This window comes from Eutrema salsugineum, unplaced genomic scaffold (assembly GCF_000478725.1).
Source record: "Eutrema salsugineum unplaced genomic scaffold, Eutsalg1_0 scaffold_11, whole genome shotgun sequence".
Taxonomy (NCBI): Eukaryota; Viridiplantae; Streptophyta; class Magnoliopsida; order Brassicales; family Brassicaceae; genus Eutrema; species Eutrema salsugineum.
Window position 1 is genome coordinate 4,353,558 of NW_006256901.1, and position 23,368 is coordinate 4,376,925.

Sequence of the window (23,368 nt, forward strand, 5' to 3'; positions counted from 1 at the left end):
TTTGTAGGAAATAAGTTCACTTGGTCATCAAAGATTGTAGAGAATCTTCTTGTGAATCATAATTTGTCCGCTGACATATAAAGTCCACAAGTTCTTGGTAGACAACAATACCCAATCACGCAGACTTATGTTTTGTCCGTGAAAAATCGGTAGACTTACGTGAAGTCTATATGTTTTCGGTAGATTTCAAAATCGAATTTTAACAAACATATTAGAAGTCTGAGAAACATTCAGCAGACATGCGTGAAGTCTACACTTTTTTGGCTGACTACAAAAACCAATCAGACAAACTTACTTTGAATTTGAGGATGCTCGGTAAACTTGCGTGAAATCTACATGTTTTTGACAGAATTTAAAATCAGAGCCGACAGACTTGTAGTTAAGTCTGTAAAAAGTCGATAGACTTTCCTATAGCCTGCGCATTTTTAGCAGACTTAAAGATCCTATCAACCAGATTACTCGAAAATCTGCAAAGAGAACTTTTAAATCTACCAAAACCATGAGGACATTATGCAAGTCTGCCAACCCGAGATTTAAAGTGTGTTCAAATTACGTAGACTCTGTGCAAGTCTGCCGATATTCAGCAAACCAAAAGTAAGTCTGCGGGATGAGCTTTTGAAGTCTTCTGAAAACATGTAGACTTCACGAATGTCTGTCAAGTGTCGATAAACTTGTAATCTGTCTGCGGGATTAGATTTTAAAGTCTACCCAAAACTCGTAGACTTCACAAAAGTCTATCGGATGTCTGTTGACAAAACTTAAATCTATCGAATTAGCTACTGAAATCTACCGAAAACTTCTAGACTTCATATGAGTCTGCGAGTGTCTATGGACTAAATATGAGTCTGCAAAATTGGCTATTGATGTCTGGCCTACAGATTGTTTATAAACTTCACTTCAGTATACCTATGAAATCTATCAAAATACGTAGATTTGAAGTCTGCTAAAACATGGCAGAGTTCACATGTGTTTCATCTTCTACATGAAAATGGTTTTAGTTGCCTGAATCTTCATGAACTTTGAATTCTGAAAACTAAGGAGATGATGATTTTGTTCCTTTTTAACCATGGTTTGTAAGATTTAAAGTGAGTACCTACCAAAAAAAAATAGTATTAGAAACAAAATACACAATCTGAGAAACCTAGAAACATAATCAATCCTAACACAGAAATAAAAGAAATTACAAGTCAATTTACGATTTTTATTGGAGAGTAATAAGATTGATAGTTGATATCTTTGTTGTTTAGTAGAATTAATAGTTGAAAATTAAAAAATGGCTCATGAAGAAGATGAAACCATCGACAAGGGTTTTTCAAAAATGGATTTCTTATTTTTTTTAAATGAACGTTTTCCTTTTACATTAGTGTTTTGATTTGTTTTTAATGATTTTTTATATAAGTTGATTAGATTTCTTTTTTTAATTTATTTTCCGTGTTTTCTTTTAATTATATATATATTAATTTGCTTTAATTATAAGTGTTGGTATATTTGTAATAAGTATCATATTATAAGGGTAATTTAGCAAAAAATATCTTCCAAAAAATGTGTTAATTTTTCATAGGTTATTTAGGCTATTTCACATATTTTAAGAGTTATCATAATTATGTTCTGATCCAGATTAAAAAAAAAAGCATGGGTCCGCCACTGCGTGTGAAATTACGACTATGCATTATGCACTATCTCAAGCCAATTTCATCGAGTGTTTTAACGACGGTTCCAAATACGACTAGAAAAAGATCTCTTTTTTTTTCAGACAACCTTAGTTTTCAGAAATTCAAGAGGAGAAGTTCCATGGATTTCTTCATGATATCGAGCAAGGCTCATCCCTAGTAAAAATTTTCATTTTATGTTTGTTCTTATCTTTGTATCGCAACTGGATATAACCGATCTAGCAAATTATTGTGGTTAGGCCTGGCCAACATATACTAGATTCTCTGGGTGAAATGAAATATGTTAGGCCTGAAGTATGATATATTTGTTAAAAATATGGGCTAATTTTTAAAAAGTTTATGATCATTATAAAAGAAAACTTAGGTTATATTAGGCTTTTTAAAAAAATTTGACCAAAATAGACCAAAAAAACAAATATGCTGTATCCATTTTACAAATAAATTTTTGGAAAAATGTGAGGGATCCATGGGCTGGAGCACCTCTGCCCACTCTCTGTGGGCCAGACCTGATTGTGGTTTGTATTCAGATAAAGCTCATGGGACCTATAATCTATTTATCTATCTATTTATATTATTATTTGTGAAGTCAGAAATCTTATGTGTCATCTCTACACCGATTCGCTTATGTGTCATTATTAAAAAAAAATTATGTGACGTTTTAGTTAGTTTTCATATGTCAATCATTAATCTTATGTGTATTTTAAAAATGATGTGTCATACTTCGTTCTAATTGGATCATTAAAACCCGTTTTAGATTGTCTTTATAAAATTCTGTGAACTCCAAAACTCTAACATAATTTTTTAAATTTATATTATTATTTGCGAAGTCAGAAATCCTATGTGTCATCTCTACAGCAATTCGCTTATGTGTCATTATTAAAAAAAAATTATGTGACATTTTAGTTAGTTTTTATAGATCAATTATTAATCCTATGTGTATTTTAAAAATGATGTGTCATACTTCGTTCTAATTGGATCATTAAAACCCGTTTTAGATTGTCTTTATAAAATTCCGTGAACTCTAAAACTCTAACATAATTCTTTAAAACACTGTATATATCCATCTCTAATTCTCTTCTTTGTTTATATTTTCTCTTAGTTATATTCTCTAATTACGTCTAGGAGATATATTTTCTTGCTTTCTTTCGTTTGTTAATATTCTAACTTCTTCATTATTTGATTTCATAATTTATTTTTACGATTTCATCTTCAAGTCTATGGGGTATATTTTCTTCTTCATTCGATTTTATCGTCCAGCACGGTGCTTTTAGTTAAGATTCCTTTTTTTCTTTCGAACATATATACTTTGGCCACAGTTCTTTTAGTTAAAAAAAAAGATTCATTGTTCTTCATATTGATTTTTTGTGGTTTTTATTGTGATCACTGATCATGATGTGATTTATGTTATTGTCCATATTAAATCTAATTTTTTTACCTTTTTTATCCAACGTAGGCGCTAAAAATACATGCTGGGTAAGAGATTAAACTTGGATCGGTTGCTTCGTGGTTTTCAAAAGGTAATTTTTAATATTTCTGATTTTTTATTTTCTTTGTTGGTGGTGTTTAGCTTCTTTGCATTATTTGTGTATTGTTGCCTATACATAGCTATGGTTTTAGTCTAAAATTCTTGAGATTATGTTGATTAGTGTGCTGTGGATTCTCATTTTTAGTAGCTTCATAGTAACCCGACTTTGAGGTGTATTCTCCTGATTTATTAGGGAGCCAGAAGAACCGATCTGCAGCACCATTGGAGCTTGGTCGGAGGCCGAGAATATTGTCAGCATAAGCCGGTAAGGTCTCCCTGACCTTCTCTTTGTTCCAGTTCCCAGCATCTGAGATAAGATCTGATACTTTTCAATCCTTAGAGATGTTTGTAGGAGGGCCTACAGGGTGAGTGGGGGAGTCCAAAGATCCAAGGGTCGCTCCATAAGGAGGTACTTTTCCCATTCCCAATAGCAACGCCAAGTTGTTTAACTAGTAGATTTCTCCCAATTAGAATGCCTCTCCATCCGTGGGAGGTTAATGAAGCGATAGGGGTTCGACTTTTCCTTACAGTATTTCCCTAGGAACACTCGGCTTAAGAGGCTAGAGGGGTTTGTGATAATTCTCCAAGATAGTTTCGCTAGGAGAGCGTCGTTGAATTGTTGAATCTCACGAAAATCCAAACCTCCTTGCTGCTTCGGTTTTGATAGTTTAGTCCATGATAGCCAGCATATTTTCTTTTGGTCTGGGTTATTATCCCACCAGAATCTGGTTAAAGCTGACTGAATGCATTTGCACAGGCTGGTGGGTAACTTGAAGCACGACATGGAGTGGGTTGAAATAGCAGAGGGTACAGATTTAAGCATTGTCAACTTCCCTGCAGGCAACAGCTTCTACATCCCCATGTTGGTGAACCGGATCAGGGGATGTAGAACAATAAGATAAATATGAAGATAAATGGTCTGAGAAGAAAAATAAATGGGAGAAGACAAAGATGATGAAGAAGAAGAATGAAAAGAATATATTTGTATTGCTTTTGCTTTCTTTTTGTTTTTTCACTATCTTGGTAATACTTTGGATTTTATTCGATATGATCAATCCAATTGGCGAGTTTTCATCTTTAAATTAGTGTTTCAGTGATAAAAAAATCTACAGAGCTTTCCAAAATTCATCGCACGAGTTCAATGAGAGGAACGAAGGATAAAAATAAATATTTAAGAATAATGACATAGAAATAATACGAAGATCAGAAGCTCAAACATAGCAAATATTTAGAACATTGACTTTCAAGACAAGAAGCGAAAAGTAAATTTATCTATGGTATAATTAAAATTATATATAAACTGTATAGTTGAGATCTCTTTTAACAGAGAAAACTAAGAGAATTATGTTGGTGATTCTCAAGGAAGTAGTACATAGATCGATTTGTGAACATCATGGAAAAGAAAAGACTAAAGATTGCTTCAAGAAGTAAATATATGAGGCTAATGACCGTGATGAATAGTCCACGGGAGAAATATATGCAATAGAACCCTTATGGAGGAGTGATGGACCAAATTCGAGAGGCATTTTTAAACTACAGAGTCATCGATGTTGAAACTTGGAAGTAAACCGAGTAGAAGATTGACGGACGTTAAAACAAGGTATAATCTTAATATATTCTTCAGATACGAGCATAGTATTCCTCTAGTTTTGCCTTTGTAACTCTATATATTTTATGGAAAAGTTATTTGAGCATAAATAAGCTCATATAATTTACATAATTACCATATTTTCCCTACTTACAGTAGGATTTGCTGCAATGGTTAACAAAAAAAATTGGGATAATTTATGTTAAATTATGAAAAAATCAGCATAATACATTAATTAGCATTGTTTTCAATAAGAAACAGAGCTATTCTACCAAACTATTTTAGCCTTGGTGTTGCAACTTCTTTGATATTACTAACTAATTATTTTTATCATATAACATTCGATTTTATATTGTTTCATACTTTATATTCGTCTAAGACTCGATTGGTTATGTATTTTAAAATTATTAAATTATGTTAAATATTATTTGTGTTTTATAAAGTTTTTGTGCCTGCGCATGGCACATTTCCAAAATCTTCATATTATATCAGCTAAAATTATTATAAAATAGTATTGAAAGGATCACACATTCCAAAATTAAGATGTGAGAAACTCATGATGTTAATGTAATTTGAAAGTGAGCCCAAAACTGTGAGTTTTATGCAGCCAACTAATGAAATCCTTTTTTTTTTTCATTTCTATGCTGAAATCGGCAATATATATATAGTCATTTCATTTCAATGACCCAAACCAGCAAAGAATGTTTGAAACATGAAAAGGTGTCAATGAGGAAATTTTATACTGTATATGTCAAAATCCAAAAATATTTGGACAAAAAAATAATAGTTGGAGAATCTATACGTGATTACATCTTCTATATATTGTACCTTCAAACTGAGTCCAATCATGGAAACAAATTTGACTACTACTAATTGAAAAGACGATGTAGCCATCACTGTCTCACAATTATAAATAGAGACTTTTTTTTTCATCATACGATCCATAACTCAATTCATAAACATAAAAGACTCAAAAAAAAAAAATGGGAAAAGTATCAAGCATGGTGTGGTTAATGATGATTATATCGGTAATTGTCATAGAAGGCGAACAAAAAGAAGAAATACCATGCAGAGTTTATTGTCAACAATTTTGCAATCCCTCAGTGCCGGTGTCACAATGTGCGGATTGCCGTAGAAGGTGCCCATTTGCTGCAATGAGAGCCAGGAATCATGACTTGGAGATCCCCAAGAACAAAAAAGAAAATTTGTTTTGATTGAATCTTCAAAAATATATGGAAATTATATGGTATATATATACAGTATATATATATATATTATATAAATATATATACCTAGGGCAATCGTTATATATGTAATGAGAAATTCTATGATAATAGATATCTTCTCCCATAATCAAAATGGTGGACTGTTTTTAAATTTTAAAACACATAACATACATATCATCCATGGACCCGGAAGTATGATCCCTTCCTGGCGCGATATCATCATATAATTAAATTTTAACATATAATATATGGATTAAGTAACCTCCATATATGAACTAATTAACATAAACTATATGGACTAATTAACCTCTATGAATGTTCAAAATTACAGAGTGAATAAAAATTTCCATCTTCACATGAATCCCGCCCCAATAACTGAACATTACTGATTGAATTAAACAAATTATTGCTCTCAAATTACATGCTTTCATAAATTCACAAGGGAATTTGAAGAACATGTTATGCACAGACAACATCTATTGACATAGATATACATGTAATTCTATATATACACATCACCGAAGGGGAGATCCCAAAAACAGAGTATATAAGAATATCACCATGGAACAAAACGGTCCATGAGAAGACAAACAGTGAGCTCAGACATAGTTGCAGCTTCATCTTTGTCTCTTGTCTTTTGTTTAAGTCCTCTTTCTTCTTCTCCTTGCTGTTGTTTGGAAACAACAGAAGATGTACTCTTCTTCCTCTGCATCAATGGGTTTCTAGGATTTATCTTCTCACCCATGTTTTTCATCTCTCCCACCCAAACCTCAATAGCTTTTGCCATTCTTCTTCTTGTTGATCCTTAATATGAAATTATGAATGAGAGAGAGACGGATGGGAGCTTTATGTAGACAATGAAAGAGGGGCCTTTTTGGTCATTTTGAAATAGAAAACCAATGGTAAGTTTGATGGGTTTTCATATAATTGTGTTCTTGGTTCAAGAAAAGAAAAGGAGAAAAAGTGCGCATCTTGGTTTTACACTTGGGGACCATCCAATAATACAAGTCAAGAAGAGTTGTCTATTTGAAGAAAAACCAATGGTAAGTTTGATGGGTTTTCATATAATTGTGTTCTTGATTTAAGAAAAGGAGAAAAAAATGGGCATCTTGGTGTTGTGGGGTTTTACACTTGGGGACCATACACTAATACAAGTCAAGAACTATTGTCTTTTTTATATATGTACAAAGTATCCATCTAAGGACCGGCCAAATCATCAAAAATATCTTCTTGCGCCTTCTTGAATTTTCCAAGACGTGTTTCACCGGCCAAACACAAAAACAACACAAAGGAAAGAAAAAAAGAGACGTCTCAAAATCTATTAAGTACATATAAATTGTTTTCTAACATACCAGAGAAGCCGACCTTAGCTCAGTTGGTAGAGTATTGGATGCAGATAAATCTTTAGGTCGCTGGTTCGATTCCGGCAGGTCGGATTGTTTTTCTCCTATTTTTCCTTTGCAAGGGTAAAACTTAAAACTCAATCCCTCTCGTTTCTTTTTATTTTTTTTTAATATGATAAACTCAAAATAAAAGGATCGAGCTGGTTAGTTGCAATGTGGATATGGTCTGGCCCAATCCTAATGTTCTTCTTATCTTATTCCATTATTACTCAATTTTTCCAACTCCACGTGGCACTAGTTTGGTGAGTCCATCTTTGATTGATTGATATGAATTTTCAACTCTTATTATCCAACTTTTTGATGTGATTCCTTTGTTTCCTAGTTGTTAAATTACACGTTTGTTTTATTGAAAAGTAGTTCATAGGTTTTGAAACTGAAAACGCAACAATAATTGAGTGTTACCTACTATGTTATTTTCTCATAAAGATTGTGAAAACATAAAAACTGGATAGGCATATTACTCTCAATTGTTGAAAGAGTAACTGGTTTCGTAAATATTTGATTAATTTATTAATAATTAAGTGATCACAATAGTGACTGATGCTAATATGCAAACTGTTTCCCCAGTAATCACCAAACGCAAACTGTGCACACAAGAGGATGTTCGAGTTTTAACTTCGTGCGGCTGCATCTGAAAGGTTAGGAGCAAAAGTAGACCCTGAGCTCCATCGAAAGAAGCCCCAAAAAGTTTGTAACGCATCTCCCATCTCCACCGTGTTCTGCTTATGATTCCAAGACCTTAAAGTCGCGTTTGTGCGCTGAAATTGGAAGTAACAGATGATGATGAGTCAGTAAAGGAAGCTTTACCTTATTACAATAGGTATGGAATGGATCCGTCTATTGAGTTCAAAGATCATACCTCGATAAGACAGCCACAACGTTGAATCTTAAAACCTGTTTGTAGACATGCCCGATTCAAGCAAAAGGTAGAGCCGCTTTCTAACACCAATGACCCGGTTGAGTGCAACTTCATCAGATACCAAATGTGTCAGCAATAACCTGATGTGGCCTCTTCAGTGACTTGAAGTGCTCTGTTGGTTAAGCTTCTGTATGCTTCGAATCATTTGTCTAAATCCATGGAGTCCATCCTTCATACATGTTACAGAGGTTATCAACACTTGTGGCCTGCTTGATTAGATAATCCACCTGCTCTGGAATGCTAATCTCCCTATACAAATGGTTATAAGACTTGCTGATGTGAGTTTTTTAAGTTTCCATCCCTATGTAAGAGTTTATTGGGAAGAAGGTTACTGAGACGTACTTGTTGTCAGCAATGTTTCGACCATCTATCTTCATCTCCATGGACTTGAGAACTGACAGTGCATAAGCGTTTTTACCTGCATTTAACATTGCAAGAAGCCGCCTTAGATTCTCAGGATACGGAATTTCAACTATACTTAGAAATAAACAATTGAAGATCATGAGTTTTGTAACCTCTTGTGATTCGAGTATGCGCCTGTGTTGGAGGAGATGCCGCATCACTTCGAACCTCAGATTGTTCACTTGCAATTTGTGCGAGCCTAGTTAACATTGTATACAGACCCTTCACCGAAGTTACAATAGATGGTACCAAGGGCCTAAGGTTCTGATAACTCTCTCTAATTTTAACACCATAAGACTGGTATATAGCTTGTCCATGTTTCGACGAAACTTCGATGTTTGTCTTGCTTTCCCTGGTCATAGCTTCAGCAATAAGAGCATCATCCTTTGACAAAGTTGACTCTAACGGAGTAAGGATTGCATTAGCCTGTTCATACATTCAAGCAATCAGACATTACATTTGTGACTTATACAAAAAATCAACAGCAAAAACATATGAGAAAGGCATTTTCAAATACAGCTCAATTTTCAAGATAGCACAGAAGTGCAAGATATAAACACCTTTGAAAGATCATCCATGAGAGAACGATGCAAAGTGGCTGCCTCCTTTCCCAAACTATGAACATCATGCAGATCCTCTGTTGTTGCAAGAACCTACAATATATCACATACCCAACATAAATGCCAGCAGAATTCATGAGACCCTATTTTTTCAGACCATCGTAAATTCTTGTGGCCAATTAAAATATCAAAGCAAATCAAATCTATAGGCCCATGAACTTGCTATTAGCACAGAATCCCTAAAGACCAGGTCGAGAACTTGCTGCTGAATTTCTTGCGTTCTTGAATAGAAGACCATCACTGTTAAAAAATCAAGATCTAACCACTAAATCCTCTAATTCTAAAGGCTCACATAAAGCGTCAAAGATCTGATACTACACTTGGGCTCAGATCCGAAAGAATTGCAGATTATAGATAGCCAGTAGGAATTCACTTCACAAGTAGGAGAACTTAGATATATGGTTCTAATCTCCTACAAGTAGAGACATGATTCGAATTTTCAAGTAAAAGCTTTCAGTAGTATCCTAGCAACAACATATTAAGATAAACCAGGAATCAGAAAAGCTAATGCTATGATCTGCCTTCATAGGAATACCTCTTTGAGCATTGCACCAGATTCTGTAGTCAGAGCAGTTTGGCCTCTTGATACCCGGATAAAAGAAGATAATGCAACACTAGCTTCACGCGTGCAATCTCTCATTGAGAGAATAGTACTTTGCAGATCACCTGTAATATTTAAGATAGAGATATGGAATCATATTTGTTATACGCAGAAACAGTACCTGACCACGATCAGCAAAACAAAGAATATGGCATGGAAACTGTTGTTCTTTGAGAAAGGCAGAGAACTACTTGTAGTAGAGCGAAGGCAATTTCTATAAATAGGGAATTCTAGGTTATTACTAACCTGACGCAGACTTAGCTTTTAGGGAGGTAATAGAAAGCTCATTAGTGGCAGAATATAGGGCAGTCGAGGCAGCTTCCACGCTGGCTTGCGCAAGCTTCCATTCTTGTTCAATATCTAAAAAAGTACGACCAAGCAAAATAATTTTTAATCTAAAAAATGTGTTACATCGGCACGATGTACGGACATGCAATTTTTTCCGTCAAAAATGATTCAAGCACTTACCTGTGAAAGATTTATAGGTAACCTCCAGTCGTGAAACTAAGTTCTGATAAGTTTCCTGCCATGCCCTGGAGTCCCCCCTGATTTTTGCATCACGCTCAAGAGCTTCACGTGGGTTTAGGCAAACTCCGTCTCTTGATGCTTCAAACTCCAGAAGAGACATACATATTTTGGCAATGTTTGATGCCTTCTCTCTAGCATCCCAAAGCAACTGCCGGCGTCTCGACAAATGGTCATGAAATTCAGTAGGAATACCAGACATCTTGGCCGAGGAACTAGATCCACCGCAGGCCCACCCCATTGCTCTCTCTAGCTGTCCTTCAGCTGTGATTGAGTTTTGTTCGCAAGCTTGTAGTCTTTCTATCGACCTAGTGATTTGGGGAATAGCGGAACGTATACTTTCGAGCAACTTGGCTCTGTTGAGGTCTAAGAATATAGGATGTAAGTTATCATCACTGGCTAATGATTGTTGCAGTGTAGTCCTAATATTTTGTGATGGGGTCAATGTAGTGTCGTTCATCCATTCCATTTGGACAATATCGAGGCTTGTCCGGCGAAGAGCATCACGTATTTCCTTAATTTGTTCTTTCATACGAGATGCTGCTGATTTTGCTGCGCTAGCAGTTTCATGAGCATTGCAATATTCCTCGAGCATTGTATGGACTTGTTTCAAATGACTACTTTCTGGTTTGACTTGATCCCCACTAACACTGTTTTCCTCTGAGAAGTGTTTCAAACGCTCGTTTTCTTTATCCAGCTGAGATAAAAATGCAGGAGCAACGCTTCCTGCCAGGTAACAATCTACTCGTTCTTGAAGTTGAAACTCAAACTTCTTCTTCATAAGGAGAATTAGCTGCTCAAACCCTAATGTCTGATCCGCAGACGGTGTAGCATCATGTATACATGAATCAAGGAAGGAATATATGATGCATACCTTCCAGATGAAGAAGGAATGATCCTTAAGTACGCTTCTGAAAAGCGACATGTTCTCAGATAGTGATTTCCCACAGCCCAGGAGATCCCCAAAAGCAGGGATCAAATCTGACATAGAAACAGCTGAGCTGCTTAAGGAGGATAATGTTTTATCTAGCTGTTTCAATTCACTGAAAGGCTTAACCAATTCAACCAATATCCCTGAACTTTTGAGATCATTAGGCTTATTGGACTCATTTGCATTAGTGAGCAGCTGGAACTGTTTCTCAGCTGAGATAAGAGCATTTTTAACTTGCGCTTCTTTCTTTATAAGCGATGATAATATTTGGAACTCTCTCTGGCCCCACGATTGATTAAGCTGGTCCATCTGTGTCCGGCAAGCCTCTCCTTGAGATGAAAACTCCTCTGCCTCTTCCCACGATAGGTGTTCCCTGCTTTTCAAAGCTGCTTTTTCAAGAGCTAGCTGCCCCTCGGTAATATGGCTAACCTTTTTGAAGTAGTCTTGCTGAAGTTCAACCAACGAATCTCTTTCCACCTTTATCTCTATGAGATGCTCCAGTGCAGTATCTATGGATCCACGGATTTGTGAGATCAATCCAAAGGCATCCATAAAATCTGAATTATTGACCAAGTACGTTTTTAAAACATCTGGTACAACATCTTCTGTCATGTGTGCGATTAATGTCTTAGATGAGAGCAAGGTTCTGTGGAAGATCAAAGCCCAGTTCTCTTTAACACGGTGAGCGGATCCAGTCAAACTTTCTTCCACAGTAGAAATCTCCTGACCAACGCAATATTCTACCTCGTTAAGAAAGTCCACCAATATCATACACATCTCTACCTGCGCCTCTAAATTAGTGCTCAGACTCCTAGACTCAGATACAAAGCTTTCGCTTCTTTCCTTTCTTTCCACTGAAGCATTCAAAATATAATGTACTTGTTCCTTTAACCGATCATAGAATGAACTGATCGATGTGTGCAACAAAGCTAATGACTTCGACGTTTTCTTTCCAGAGTTCTGAAGTCTCACTCCTTCGGTTGCCTCAAATTTATTACTAAAACCAGCATTCGTGCTTTCCACAAATGCTGGAGACTGCATATAATTAATCAAACCATAGAAAAGACGATCCTTGGCCTTAAATTCAGGCCCCATTCCAACTGAGGCAGCCAGCTCTGCATACTCTCCCTCCACCTTCTTTAAATCGTCTGCATACTTTTCTACCTTACAACACAGATCATCGTAGCAGTTACTGACAGAATGAGAGTCACCGCCCTGTAATTTTGCAAATTGTTCACCAGCCTGTCTTTTGGCAAGGGATAGGATATCAGTAGACAGAGCATGCGCAGCTAACTGCAAGACTTGCACCCAATCGTATACCTGGCTTGTTGTATGGTAGTTAAGAGGCAAAATTCTTTGCAAAGCCAAAGAATATGTTTGAAGTGCAACCAAAGCAGATGAGAGGCCGTTACTGAGGTCATTAACTAGAAGGGAAATTTCTGTGTCAATATTGTTGCATTGTACTTGAGTTGGCTCTGGAACTACAGTCAGTCGAACTCCAGCAACAAGAACAGCAGACGTCAAAGATAAAGAACCCAATTTACTTGTCAACACTGTGGGGGCAGTAATTTCAGGAATCAAATTTCTTCGTAAGGCACCAAGGATCCTTCCACGCTGCTCCATCCAAACCAATGATTCTTGAGCTTTTTCAGAGACCAAGGCTTTTACTTGAGAAAATTCTTGAGCTTGAATCTCAAAAGAAGCGCGAATGTTTTCTGAATTGCAAGCTGCTTCTGCAACTGTCTTCTTTGCAGATGTCTCACGCAGAATAAGTTTTGATCTTTCTTGATCAGCTTGAAGAAAAACAGATGATGCAATCTCATATTGATTCAGAACCTTGGAAAACCGCTGAAACACAATCTCACCATCATTAAGCTGGCAAACGGGTCCAAATTTAATTCATAGACACTGAAAGAAACTATCTTACCTCCAGAGACAATTCAACAGCTGGTAATGTTGCCAGTAAGAGATCATGATGCTCCTGAAAAAGATAAAGTAAACCAATATAGTTACGAGTATGCCAGTAAATCAAGCTTACTATGTCTTTGTAAGTGGCACATAATGCTATTCTACCATAATCTAATTTTCCAGGAGAAGGCGGTGTACTGTGAAATATGATTGTAATTGATGAACATAAGAGAGAATTATGCGTTCACCAAGAACATCGGAGATCACAAGGAGATAACTATGCTGTATTATGTATGCTTTAGTGCAATGAATGTTTACCTGCAACCGAACACGGATTTCCTGCACTCTTGATGAAAACAAACTCAAGCTAACGGCAACCTCCATATCTTTTCTTTCTTCACCACCAATGGCAGCATCATCATGGAAATTTCCTCGGGTCCACTCAACAAGTGGGTCCCAAACAAAAACTTCCATCAACATCAAGAGTATGTCCTTGTTTTTCCTTAGAACACCAAGAACAGCTTCACAATTTGCTCTAAATGTGCCTTCGACACCTGTCAACCCTAATGCAGCTTCCATTGTCTGGGTTAGACGAAATGGTACTATCTCAGGAACTTCAAGCCGTTGCCCTTTATCAAAACAGACATTGTAATCTATATGAACCACATCCCCGCTACAAAAATCCATGAGAATGTTGTCCAAATGTCTGTCCCCAAGGCCGAGCATGTGACCAACTATACTCATAGCTGCGACACTACCAGAGTACCTGTAAATCAGAAACTTCTTAATTTTTTTTCAATTTACTAATATAATCAAAGTTAATATGTAATGATGTCTAATATCACAACAGAATAAAAAACCATGGAGCTAAAACAGCAGATCTAATCTATTACAGCCGCTTTTAAACAATTTAATCCTAAGAAGTCATACCTTGCAATCAAGGTTCAGTTAAAAAGGCATTAAGAAAACATTGCCAAAACAAATGAATAATCTCCTAACGTTTCTCAAACTGATAATTCTTGTCCTTATATTGCCAAAACAAATGAATAATCTCCTAACGTTTCTCAAACTGATAATTCTTGTTCTTTTTGTAAGAGGTCTAATGCCTTTAAGAAACAGTGATCATTTCATACTCTTCTAAATAAAGAGAAAAACCGCTTCTATTTCTTGTTCAACTAGTCAGGAATGGGTACGCTACTGTGTTCACAAGGGATTCCCAGGGATATTGTTAAAACAGTGGAGTCTTATCAAATTTCTTCGACGTACCTTTTAAGCTTTATTGTGAAGGCTTTGAACCCTTCACTAGCACACCAAAGTTCCTTGTGCAGTAGCTGTTTTGGCACCTCCTTCATAAGATCCAATAGTACTTTACGCTTAACATCATGAGGCCAGTCTCTTCGTGAAATTACTCTTCTTACACCTTTCTCCTTGAGGGCTGGGATTATTTTCCCGTAAAACATATCGCTTGGTCGGGGAACAGGTGGTAGATCTGGATTTTTTGCACTACCAGGAGCCGATGGCGGCATTTGGGCAACCTTGACACGTGTCTGCCAAGACCTGAAAATGCTATATATGCTTATAACATTGTCTACCCACTGGATTAGACCAGCTCTACCACTAATAGGAGTGACAGAATAATAGCGAATGCCAATACTACCACCATCTGTTGATCGAGAGGAGCAGAAGAAAGTGTTAATAGCCTGAAGCAATTGCATAATTCTAGCGTCAAGGCGCAAGTCTTCCCTGCCTTTTAACAGATAAATATATTTCTTTCCATCAGAGCCAAACATGACAAGCTTTTTAGGTCGTGTCTTAGTTGGAAGGATGTTCACATGATCTGAAAGAGAAGAAATTGTGACTATTCCGTGAAGTGAAGTGTCAGATTCAGATAAGGTGGGCTGCTTCTCCAGACCAGGCATTGGAATGTTACAGGATGATAACAAAGACAAACTAGGAGCAACTTCCTTTAAAGATACTGATGACTTTTTTTGATGAGAAGCCAAAGACGCAGCGATACTATCAAGTGGACGCCACACTTCCCCCAGAGCATCAGGCAAGGGAGGGGTTTTAAATGTCAAGATTGCTGATTTTATACGTTCTATGTACTCCTCATGGAACCAATCCTCATGAGGTGTTTCAGGCTTCCTAGAGGTTGACGCTAAGCGACGTTCTAATGCAACAACAATAGGGGCCATCATGGCAGAATATCTGGCAGCATTTATCTCGTCCTTCTCACTCTGGCTTAGAGTAACATTTTCAGAAACACGAGCAGCCTCTTCTTTCAGCAGGTTTATCCGCCTTATTACATCTGGAAAAGAAATTAAAATCAAATCTACTTTCCTCAGCTTTTTTAAAAAAGTGATCTCGAAACAACATAGGTAATTGAATGAAACACATCATCAGTTAAGGTTCAAATTACTTTTTAAAGTTATAACCCAAGAAAAATCTCTAACAAAATATTAAGTTCACCGAAAAAAAAAAAAATCTTTCTTTTAAAGGGGGATTCATAAATTTGTTAAGGTTGCTTGGAATGATTGAGATAAAACCCTCCTCTATCTTCAACTGAACTAAATTACAACATCAGAATTTCCCAACTCCAACCCAAAACGTCACTAATTACCAGAATGAAACTACACATTATGTTGCTTCCTCTATTGTACCACTGACACTATCCGACTCATTGTAGGTTGCTGAGTTGGCACTACAGTCATGATCTAATATATTCCGCCTATTCTAGATATAATGGACATATGTTGCACGTGATGAAGTCAACTATTAGATTGCATATCGAATATCACTAAAATACCGAGGCTCCATCAAATGATAAAGTGTAACCAACAGTGAGTAGCTTCTATTGATCTAGGTAAAAATCATAAGCTAGAAATTTAAAGTTACCCATGTGGAGATCTTGCAGTGTGCTGAGCCACAACTCCTCCCAAAGGACAGTCACATTCCCAAGCTCATTAAGCATAAGCTGCACATCCTGGATTAATCTTGGATATAGTTCAGTCTGCATAGGAACATCACAAAGCACATATCATTTTAATGCAATCTTACGAAACAAGTCTCAGACTGAACAAAAAATTAGACAGTTTGTGACAGTCTCCTTAGAGAATACTTATAAAAACAATTATTTAGGTACTGAAAAATCTCCATAGAAGAAGACAATCACCAAATCTGACATGTGGGGCGGTCAGGAAATTTGACGCATACAAATTATGGTTGGTTTAGCTTGCAATTTACGCGTGACAAGTGCCTAGATTTAGGCAGCGTTCAGATTGAAAAGTAGGACCAATTTACACAGAATAAAGTTAGGGAAATAAATATTACCAGATATGCTTTTACGTGCAACAACTCTTCAGAAGGCTTCTCGTCACAAGCATTCACGTCAACAAGTGTTGGATACACTATGGACCAGGGACACAACTTCGCCAGCATTATCAGTAAGCCTTTAATTTCTTTCCGCACTACCTCCTCAGGGTGAGAGCTCAACCGAGCAAAAAGCTGAGGTGTTACTTCCTACGCAAAATTGTTATCAGAAACATTAGAAGTTCAATTTGATCCCAAAAACAGAAAAACAAGAGAGAGCTTCTCACCTGCCAAGGCTCCAAGGGAACCATCGAAAGAGCATGTCCCAGTGTATCTTTTAACTCCACTCCGTAGTTCAGAAGGATGTGCAAAATATACAGTGTTGATCTTAACGTATGGCTACCTGATTTTTTGTTCAGTGGATCATAGTCTACACCTGTAAACTCACTAGTGTGCAGATTTTTGGATGAATAACGAAGGTACTGTGTGAAACCAAGTGCGGCATGCCCAAAGAGAGATACCCTTCTTTTTCTCAGTGACCACCAGACTTCAATCAGCTTTTTAACTATTGGTGCTATATCAGTATCTTCCACATTTTGCTTTGCGCACAGCAGTAAATCAGTTAATTGAGAAGCTAGATGAACAGAGAGACTATCCCAGTCACAATTTTCTGCACCAGGAGCTGCAGCGGCATTTTCTATCGTTTCAATCAGTTGCTGCTGCAATGCTTTCTTTCTTTCGTCGGAATGGTCTGCAGTAGTTGTATGGTAGTTTCCATCTTGCCCAGTGTCGGTGAGATCCTTGATATCATCCTTCTGAAGAAGCTCCTTAACAATAGACTCCACGGATTGGGTCTCATCTTCAGTCAAGTGAAACCTTCCAGGTTGGATCTCTTGAGCAAGAATGCTTGAAAAGGAGAATGAGTGGAGGGTGGAGTCATTAGGTTTGCAAGAAGACTCTGTTGCCTGACGAAAACACCATGAAGCATATGAAATCCATGATTTTCCCATTGCAGAACAAAGCTGGGTAGACACTTTTGTAACCGTGCCAATCATCTCCTCACTAATAGCCTTTATGCTTGGTTTTGAGCTCTCGTATAAGAGAGGCTCCCTGCTTACAGATGAAGGAATCTCAGTTCTGTTAAAATTTGTCGACATCTTCAGGACGACATTTTCCAAATCCAGGGAAATAACATCCCCTTTGAGCCAAGTTGCAAGTTTTAAGCATGCTTTTGCCTTTAAAAAGGCCACACCAGCATCCAAACATACTGGCTCTAACGCAGTTACCTCTGGCTGTACAAAAGACCAAAGATCCACAACCGCATCTTGAACTTTATTTTCTGCATACATCATCAAGGCTCCCTGGTACTGCAAATTTGATATAAGAAAGTCCTGCAACTTAACCTCATCACAACTGGATACATGATCATTCAGATACTCTTTAAGATGATTTGCAAGCAAGAAATTTCCTTGCTTGCGGGCAAACCCAAGCAAGTCCATGCAAAGCTTCAGAGTAACCCAGCTTGTCGGCAAAATTGTCCGATAAATTCGTAGAACTTTTAACCAAGGGCTACAGTCACGATGGATTCTATTGATCATAGACTGCATTGACCATACGCAGGAGCTTAACATCAAATTACTGTGTTTCTGTTTAGGTTCACTGTCTCTCAGCTGATGACTCTCTTCAAAAGCAAAGAGGCAATGCAACTGTGTGGCATATGGTGCTGTTTCAGATAATCCATCAAATGACAGAGCCAGTGAAGTTTCATCTAGCATTGATCGGGCCTTCTGTAAGGTAGGTGGAACCCTTTGGGCATTTCCTTCAGCTTGAAGAAGCATTGCCTGCAGAAGCATCTGTTCACTTCTTTGCAAGGCCACCTTTGGATTAAGTGACAGTTCAACACTAGTTTTAGGCGTTAAATCAAGACATGCCCATGCTGCCTGAATATTACCTTCATCGAAACGCGCCAAGGCCCGTATTGCATTTATTTCATTTCCAGCAGCAGTCAAAGAACCTGAAAAGCTTTTGCCTGCATGCCTAGCACGAAGCGCCTGCAGCTCTGAAAGCCAGGAATCTAGAGATTTCCAATCAGATAAAGCAGTATAACTCTCAATTATCCGTTCAATCACAAATTGAATGTCATCAGAACCCATAGTGCTGAGAGAGTCCTCTTCCTCTAATAAATGAGCAAAATGCGCAGCTGCTTTCTCATATCGTCCTTCTGACTGATAAATCAACCCTGTGATCCATGGAAACAGCGCCAAATCACCACTGAGCTTCTGCAGGTTGCTTTCTTCTGCGACCAAAGGAGCAAAATTTATTGATACCCATTTGTGAACGCCAAGCAGAGCATATGCATCATGATTCTGACACAAAGCCAATGCCATATGTCGTAAAATCCTTGAGATGTCTGAATATATATGAGCTCCAGCACTGTTAACATTGTCAAAATCCTGCATTTTAGACTTTTCTTTCTTCACTAATGTTGCACGACTTCTTAGCTCTTCAAGCCGCAATGTGCAATACTCAACCGTAGCATCGTGAGACTGGAGCGATATACCAGCATTCATCATTGGTTCGGATATACGAGAAAACCATTCTTCGCAAACTTTCCGGTTAGCTCGGAAAAACAGGACACTTTGTGGAAGCGATGAGGATAAAACAGCAGTCCCCTCATACGCATTGTACACGTTTTTTTTCAATGCCTCCACAAAATCCAATAGTAACCTCATTGGTAACAGATGGGCACCAGAAGAGCCAACATTAGTTTGCTCGCTATCAACCTGTAGCACAGTTGTGATGTCTAAAAGCATTCGCTCTAGGACTGCAAAAGTTTGAGTAGGACCACCAAAGTTGGTACGGAGGCGTGTGCTAACACAAAACCTAGCAGCTTCATGCACAGCCCACCAAGCCCCTGCCAGGTTATTTGCCAAGCAGATTCTCTCGATCGAGCTTTTCTCAGCTTTTATAGCCAACCATCCATTCTTAATCAAGTTTTCATCAGGCTGCTTAGCACCGGTATCCTTTGATCCTTGAAAAGCATTAATGAGCCCTTGGATCCAAGAAGTAAAAGGAACTTTCCATCTCTGGGAGACATAATTCAAGACAGAAACAAGTTGCTGCGACTGAAAATGATGGTCCGGTTGCTTCAGTGCAAAGACTTGCTTCCAGTGCAAGTAACCGTTTCCTAGCATAAGAACTTGGGGCCTTAGAGCCCTATGTTCTACCTCACTGTGCATGCCACAAGCATACTGGGTAGCTGGTAAGAGATGGGAAAGCAACTTAATGAATGCATTCTTTATACTCGTATCTGGATCTCCAAGCTTTTCAAGGAGGATTTCAGCCAGAGAATAAAAATGAATTGGGTTTATCAGCTTTACCTCCAGAAGCAGCTCTAAAACCATTGCAGACCGACTCCTCACTTTCGGTTCACTATCAAATGCAGCATCTAAAACCGCCATAATTATATCTCTAACTGCACCAGCAAATGGAAATGATTTATAGAAGTAAGCATCTATATTAAAATTCTTCGATATTGCAATCAGGTTCTCACAGAACTTTTGAATCCATTCAAGCGACCCTAGCTTCACACCAACAGGGGATGATAAACGAAGAGCTCTAACCATTGTTACGCTATATTTCTTTAGATGCTCAATTACCATGGTAAAAAATGTACACTTGAATGGTGTCTTCCCATGATTCAATTCTTTGAGAGCCTTGTTTTCAGGCTGAATTAGCACGGAACAGTTGCTAAGGAGCTCAACTGCAGCTAAACACTCTAACATCCTCACAATGCTGACTTGCAACTCGGAACAGGTATCAATATATGACTCAAAAGGATTCAGCTTTTCAAAAACAAAGGAAACCAACTTCTCTGACCTCTTAAGATACAAGGCAGCGAGTTTAGGTACGTCACTCAAACTTTTTCTCCCTCCAAGAGAAACACTGGAAAGAAGAACCTTCATGTCAAAGTTAATCATTGCCAAAAGTTCATTTTTTGAGAAGGATTCATAGACTGTAACATCGAAAGTCTTGTTTTGGAGGTCCGATGGGTCCACAAGTACAGTCTTCAACAACTCAAGCTCTTTCAACAATAATTCCATCACTTGCTGAACAAGCTCTTCACTCTCATGTTGAAGCAAGAATATGTATGTGTCAGAAGAACATGCTGTAACTAAACGATTTGAGTGCAATCGCAACCGGGATATTGGAGATTCAAAGCTGAGCAACTTTGGCACATATGATGAGAGGATGCCTCGCTTTTGCAGAGACAGTAACTGAAGATTAGTTTTCAAGGTCCCATGGATCTGAGAAGTTGTCAACTTCCCATGAACTGCAGAATTCACAGTATCAATCTGTTCTAAGCTCTTGAATAACATTTCAAGAGAAGGAGGATAGTACGTCGAAAACTTATCGCGCAATATTTCTGCCAAAAGAGTCAAGCACTTCCATAGATCTTCGATCCATTTCGCCCATCCAAATCTCTGCCCCATGGTAGATAGGAAACCCAATAGCCGAGGAATCATTTCGCTCAGAGGTTCATCCATCTTATCTAGCAGATTGTTCTCTAGTAATCCAGAAGCAGTGGACCGCAAAATTGCTAAGAAACAGGAAAGCAAAGCAAGCAACCTGTGAAACTGTTCCGGGGTTCCCTGACTACCATCACTAAGCAATACATCCATGTCACCCAGAAACCTCGACAACAACCCAACTGAGAATTCTAAATTATCTACCCAATGTTTCTGAAACTGCAAGAAGCTATCCATGACAATCTGCCTGTCAGAGTCAGCTTGGTCTTGTAATAATGCCCAACCAAGCAACACATCAACAATATCAAGAAAATGAGGCTGAAACAAACTATAAAACTTTGAAGAGATCACCAAAAGAACGCCCAAAGCCTGATTCAACAAAGGGATGGAAGTTCTCTCATCTTCAAGAAGTGATTTGCATGCGTCGAGGATCGGCAAAGCATACCTACCTATCACATTAACATCCCCAACTGAAAGAAACTCCCTGACACCTTCAACTGCAAGAACCGTGCTCCCATCTTGAACACTAACATCTCGAATCAACGGCAAAGCCCAATCAATGAAGCTATCAACCAGCATCATAAGGTTTTGTATTCCACTGGATTCCACAGGAATAGAACATACAACAGCACAGAGAGCTCCATATGCAGACACACCAGCCTGTCTCATATCATAAGACCTACACACAGAGATTCAAAAAGCTTCAGACTTTAATACGGACAAAGAAAACAGTTAATGGATTATATCTAAGTCAAACTCTTAAAAACAGCATCAATAAAGTATAATTACTTGTCAGAGAGAAGCTGCCAGAGACCAGAAGAAAGATAAGAAGCTGAATGTGCGATAAGGAGCGAGTTCGGGAGGTAAGTAATTGCTCTGTGTAGAGACTTCAAAGCAGCTAGACGACCCGAATCGATGTTCTTCTCCGATTTACAATCCCTTTGTCCCACCGGAACGGATTTTTTGGTCTTTTTGGTCTTTTTGGTTCTAAACGGAGCTGAAGCATTGATACTAGCAGCCGCCGTTGATGGAGGAGCGACGGGTTCCGATGAAGAAGACGACGGAAGAGGAGAAGCGGCGGAGGGGTCAGTTGGTAAAGCCGCGGAGAGCAGCGAAATCAGCTGCTGTTGCTGCTGATGGTGGAAGCCTTGCATCATATCAAGTCGATTGCAGCTTCGGAGACGGTGGCGATTGTAACGGCGGCGACGATGACGGTGGCCGATTTTGCATCTCTTTTTTCTTTTCTTCTCCTCAAAAACTCTTCGGTTGTATTTTTATTTCTCATCTGCAAGAAACAATAAATAATAATAATAAATAAACCGTACGGGCAAAGTTATGAATATATATATATATATATATATATATATAGCTAATTAGCAAGAAAACACTTTGTGGATAAACGATAAACTTTGGGTTTGGATTTAGATTAACGATAAACTTTTATGGCATTTTGAAAAATTTATGAATATAGTTAGATTTGAATTCGCTAATATTTGTGGATATCTAGATCTGTTCCACAATTAATATCCATATAAAATTCACAAAAATTAGCTTAGCTAAAAATAATTAAATTAATACCATTAAATTATATACAATCTAAATACCACAAAACAAAACTAAAAAAATGTCATATAAAATTTACAAAATGGTTTTTATAAGCATTTAGAGCCTATTTACTATGGGCATTCAACAATATATATTTAATAAATTCTATATTTGGTGATGATTTCAGATAATTTATAAATTATTATATAAAACTATGTATTTTCTATATACATTTAAAGAAATTTAGATCCAAATTTCCCAAATTAAATCAACATATCTGGACCAAAAATTCTAAATATCTTATTTTCGGACTAAATCGGATTTCACATTTCGAATTTTTGAAATCTTATAGTTTAGGTTTGTAATTTTTAGATTTATGGGTTAGTTTTTATTGTTAAATTTTGGAATTCATAGTTTCAATTTACACTAGTTTGTTAAATTAAATAAACATATAAACTATTTACTCGATAAATTTATTGTTTAGGGTGACGATATAGCAATTTAGTTAGCCGACAAAGAAAAAACAAGGTGTAGAAGTAAGAAAACAGAATTTTTTTATTGCAACCCTTTCTTAGCTAACACGTCCGCGGAATTAAAACCCTAAAGTTTTGGCGTATAGTTCCATTGAGGAAAAATGTTTGGACGGCTTCTGCTTATATTCGGCTTA

At 37.4% G+C, this 23,368-nt stretch overlaps 2 protein-coding genes and 1 long non-coding RNA gene across 4 annotated transcripts; 1 reads left to right on the forward strand and 2 right to left on the reverse strand.

Annotated features, from left to right (window-relative positions):
* The first annotated feature begins 2,992 nt into the window (after positions 1–2,992).
* On the forward strand, positions 2,993–4,269 carry LOC112089907. 2 transcript variants are annotated; one of them, XR_002901309.1, is made up of 4 exons: positions 2,993–3,187; positions 3,389–3,460; positions 3,536–3,604; positions 3,953–4,269. It is a non-coding gene; the product is annotated as an uncharacterized LOC112089907 (long non-coding RNA). The 2 variants fall into 2 exon arrangements; XR_002901308.1 differs by lacking the exon at positions 2,993–3,187 and having other exon boundaries at positions 3,209–3,460.
* A 2,106-nt stretch (positions 4,270–6,375) lies between these two features.
* Positions 6,376–6,909, reverse strand: LOC18025968. The gene has a single exon (XM_024160825.1). It carries the CDS (start codon positions 6,794–6,796, stop codon positions 6,566–6,568), a length of 231 nt encoding a protein of 76 aa, XP_024016593.1. The 5' UTR covers positions 6,797–6,909; the 3' UTR covers positions 6,376–6,565.
* A 933-nt stretch (positions 6,910–7,842) lies between these two features.
* Positions 7,843–22,409, reverse strand: LOC18025969 (serine/threonine-protein kinase SMG1). The gene is made up of 15 exons (XM_024160616.1): positions 21,946–22,409; positions 16,915–21,835; positions 16,649–16,837; positions 16,214–16,328; positions 14,585–15,626; positions 13,637–14,084; positions 13,338–13,391; positions 10,423–13,258; positions 10,201–10,314; positions 9,889–10,019; positions 9,294–9,386; positions 8,847–9,159; positions 8,674–8,749; positions 8,272–8,580; positions 7,843–8,170 (listed from the first exon to the last, which is right to left on the reverse strand). Exons 1-14 carry the CDS (start codon positions 22,311–22,313, stop codon positions 8,481–8,483), a joined length of 10,800 nt encoding a protein of 3,599 aa, XP_024016384.1. The 5' UTR covers positions 22,314–22,409; the 3' UTR covers positions 7,843–8,170; positions 8,272–8,480.
* Positions 22,410–23,368: the final 959 nt, after the last annotated feature.

What these genes read in the sequence shown, in the direction of transcription:
- LOC18025968 (XM_024160825.1), bottom strand. Translation starts at nt 6,796, where the DNA reads ATGGCAAAAGCTATTGAGGTTTGGGTGGGAGAGATGAAAAACATGGGT.
- LOC18025969 (XM_024160616.1), bottom strand. Translation starts at nt 22,313, where the DNA reads ATGATGCAAGGCTTCCACCATCAGCAGCAACAGCAGCTGATTTCGCTG. An exon ending in ACTGCAAGATCTCCACATGG is followed by an intron (nt 15,627 to 16,213) that starts GTAACTTTAAAT and finishes TTTCTTTTCCAG; the next exon opens with ATGTAATAAGGCGGATAAAC. An exon ending in AAAAGCTAAGTCTGCGTCAG is followed by an intron (nt 10,020 to 10,200) that starts GTTAGTAATAAC and finishes TAAATATTACAG; the next exon opens with GTGATCTGCAAAGTACTATT.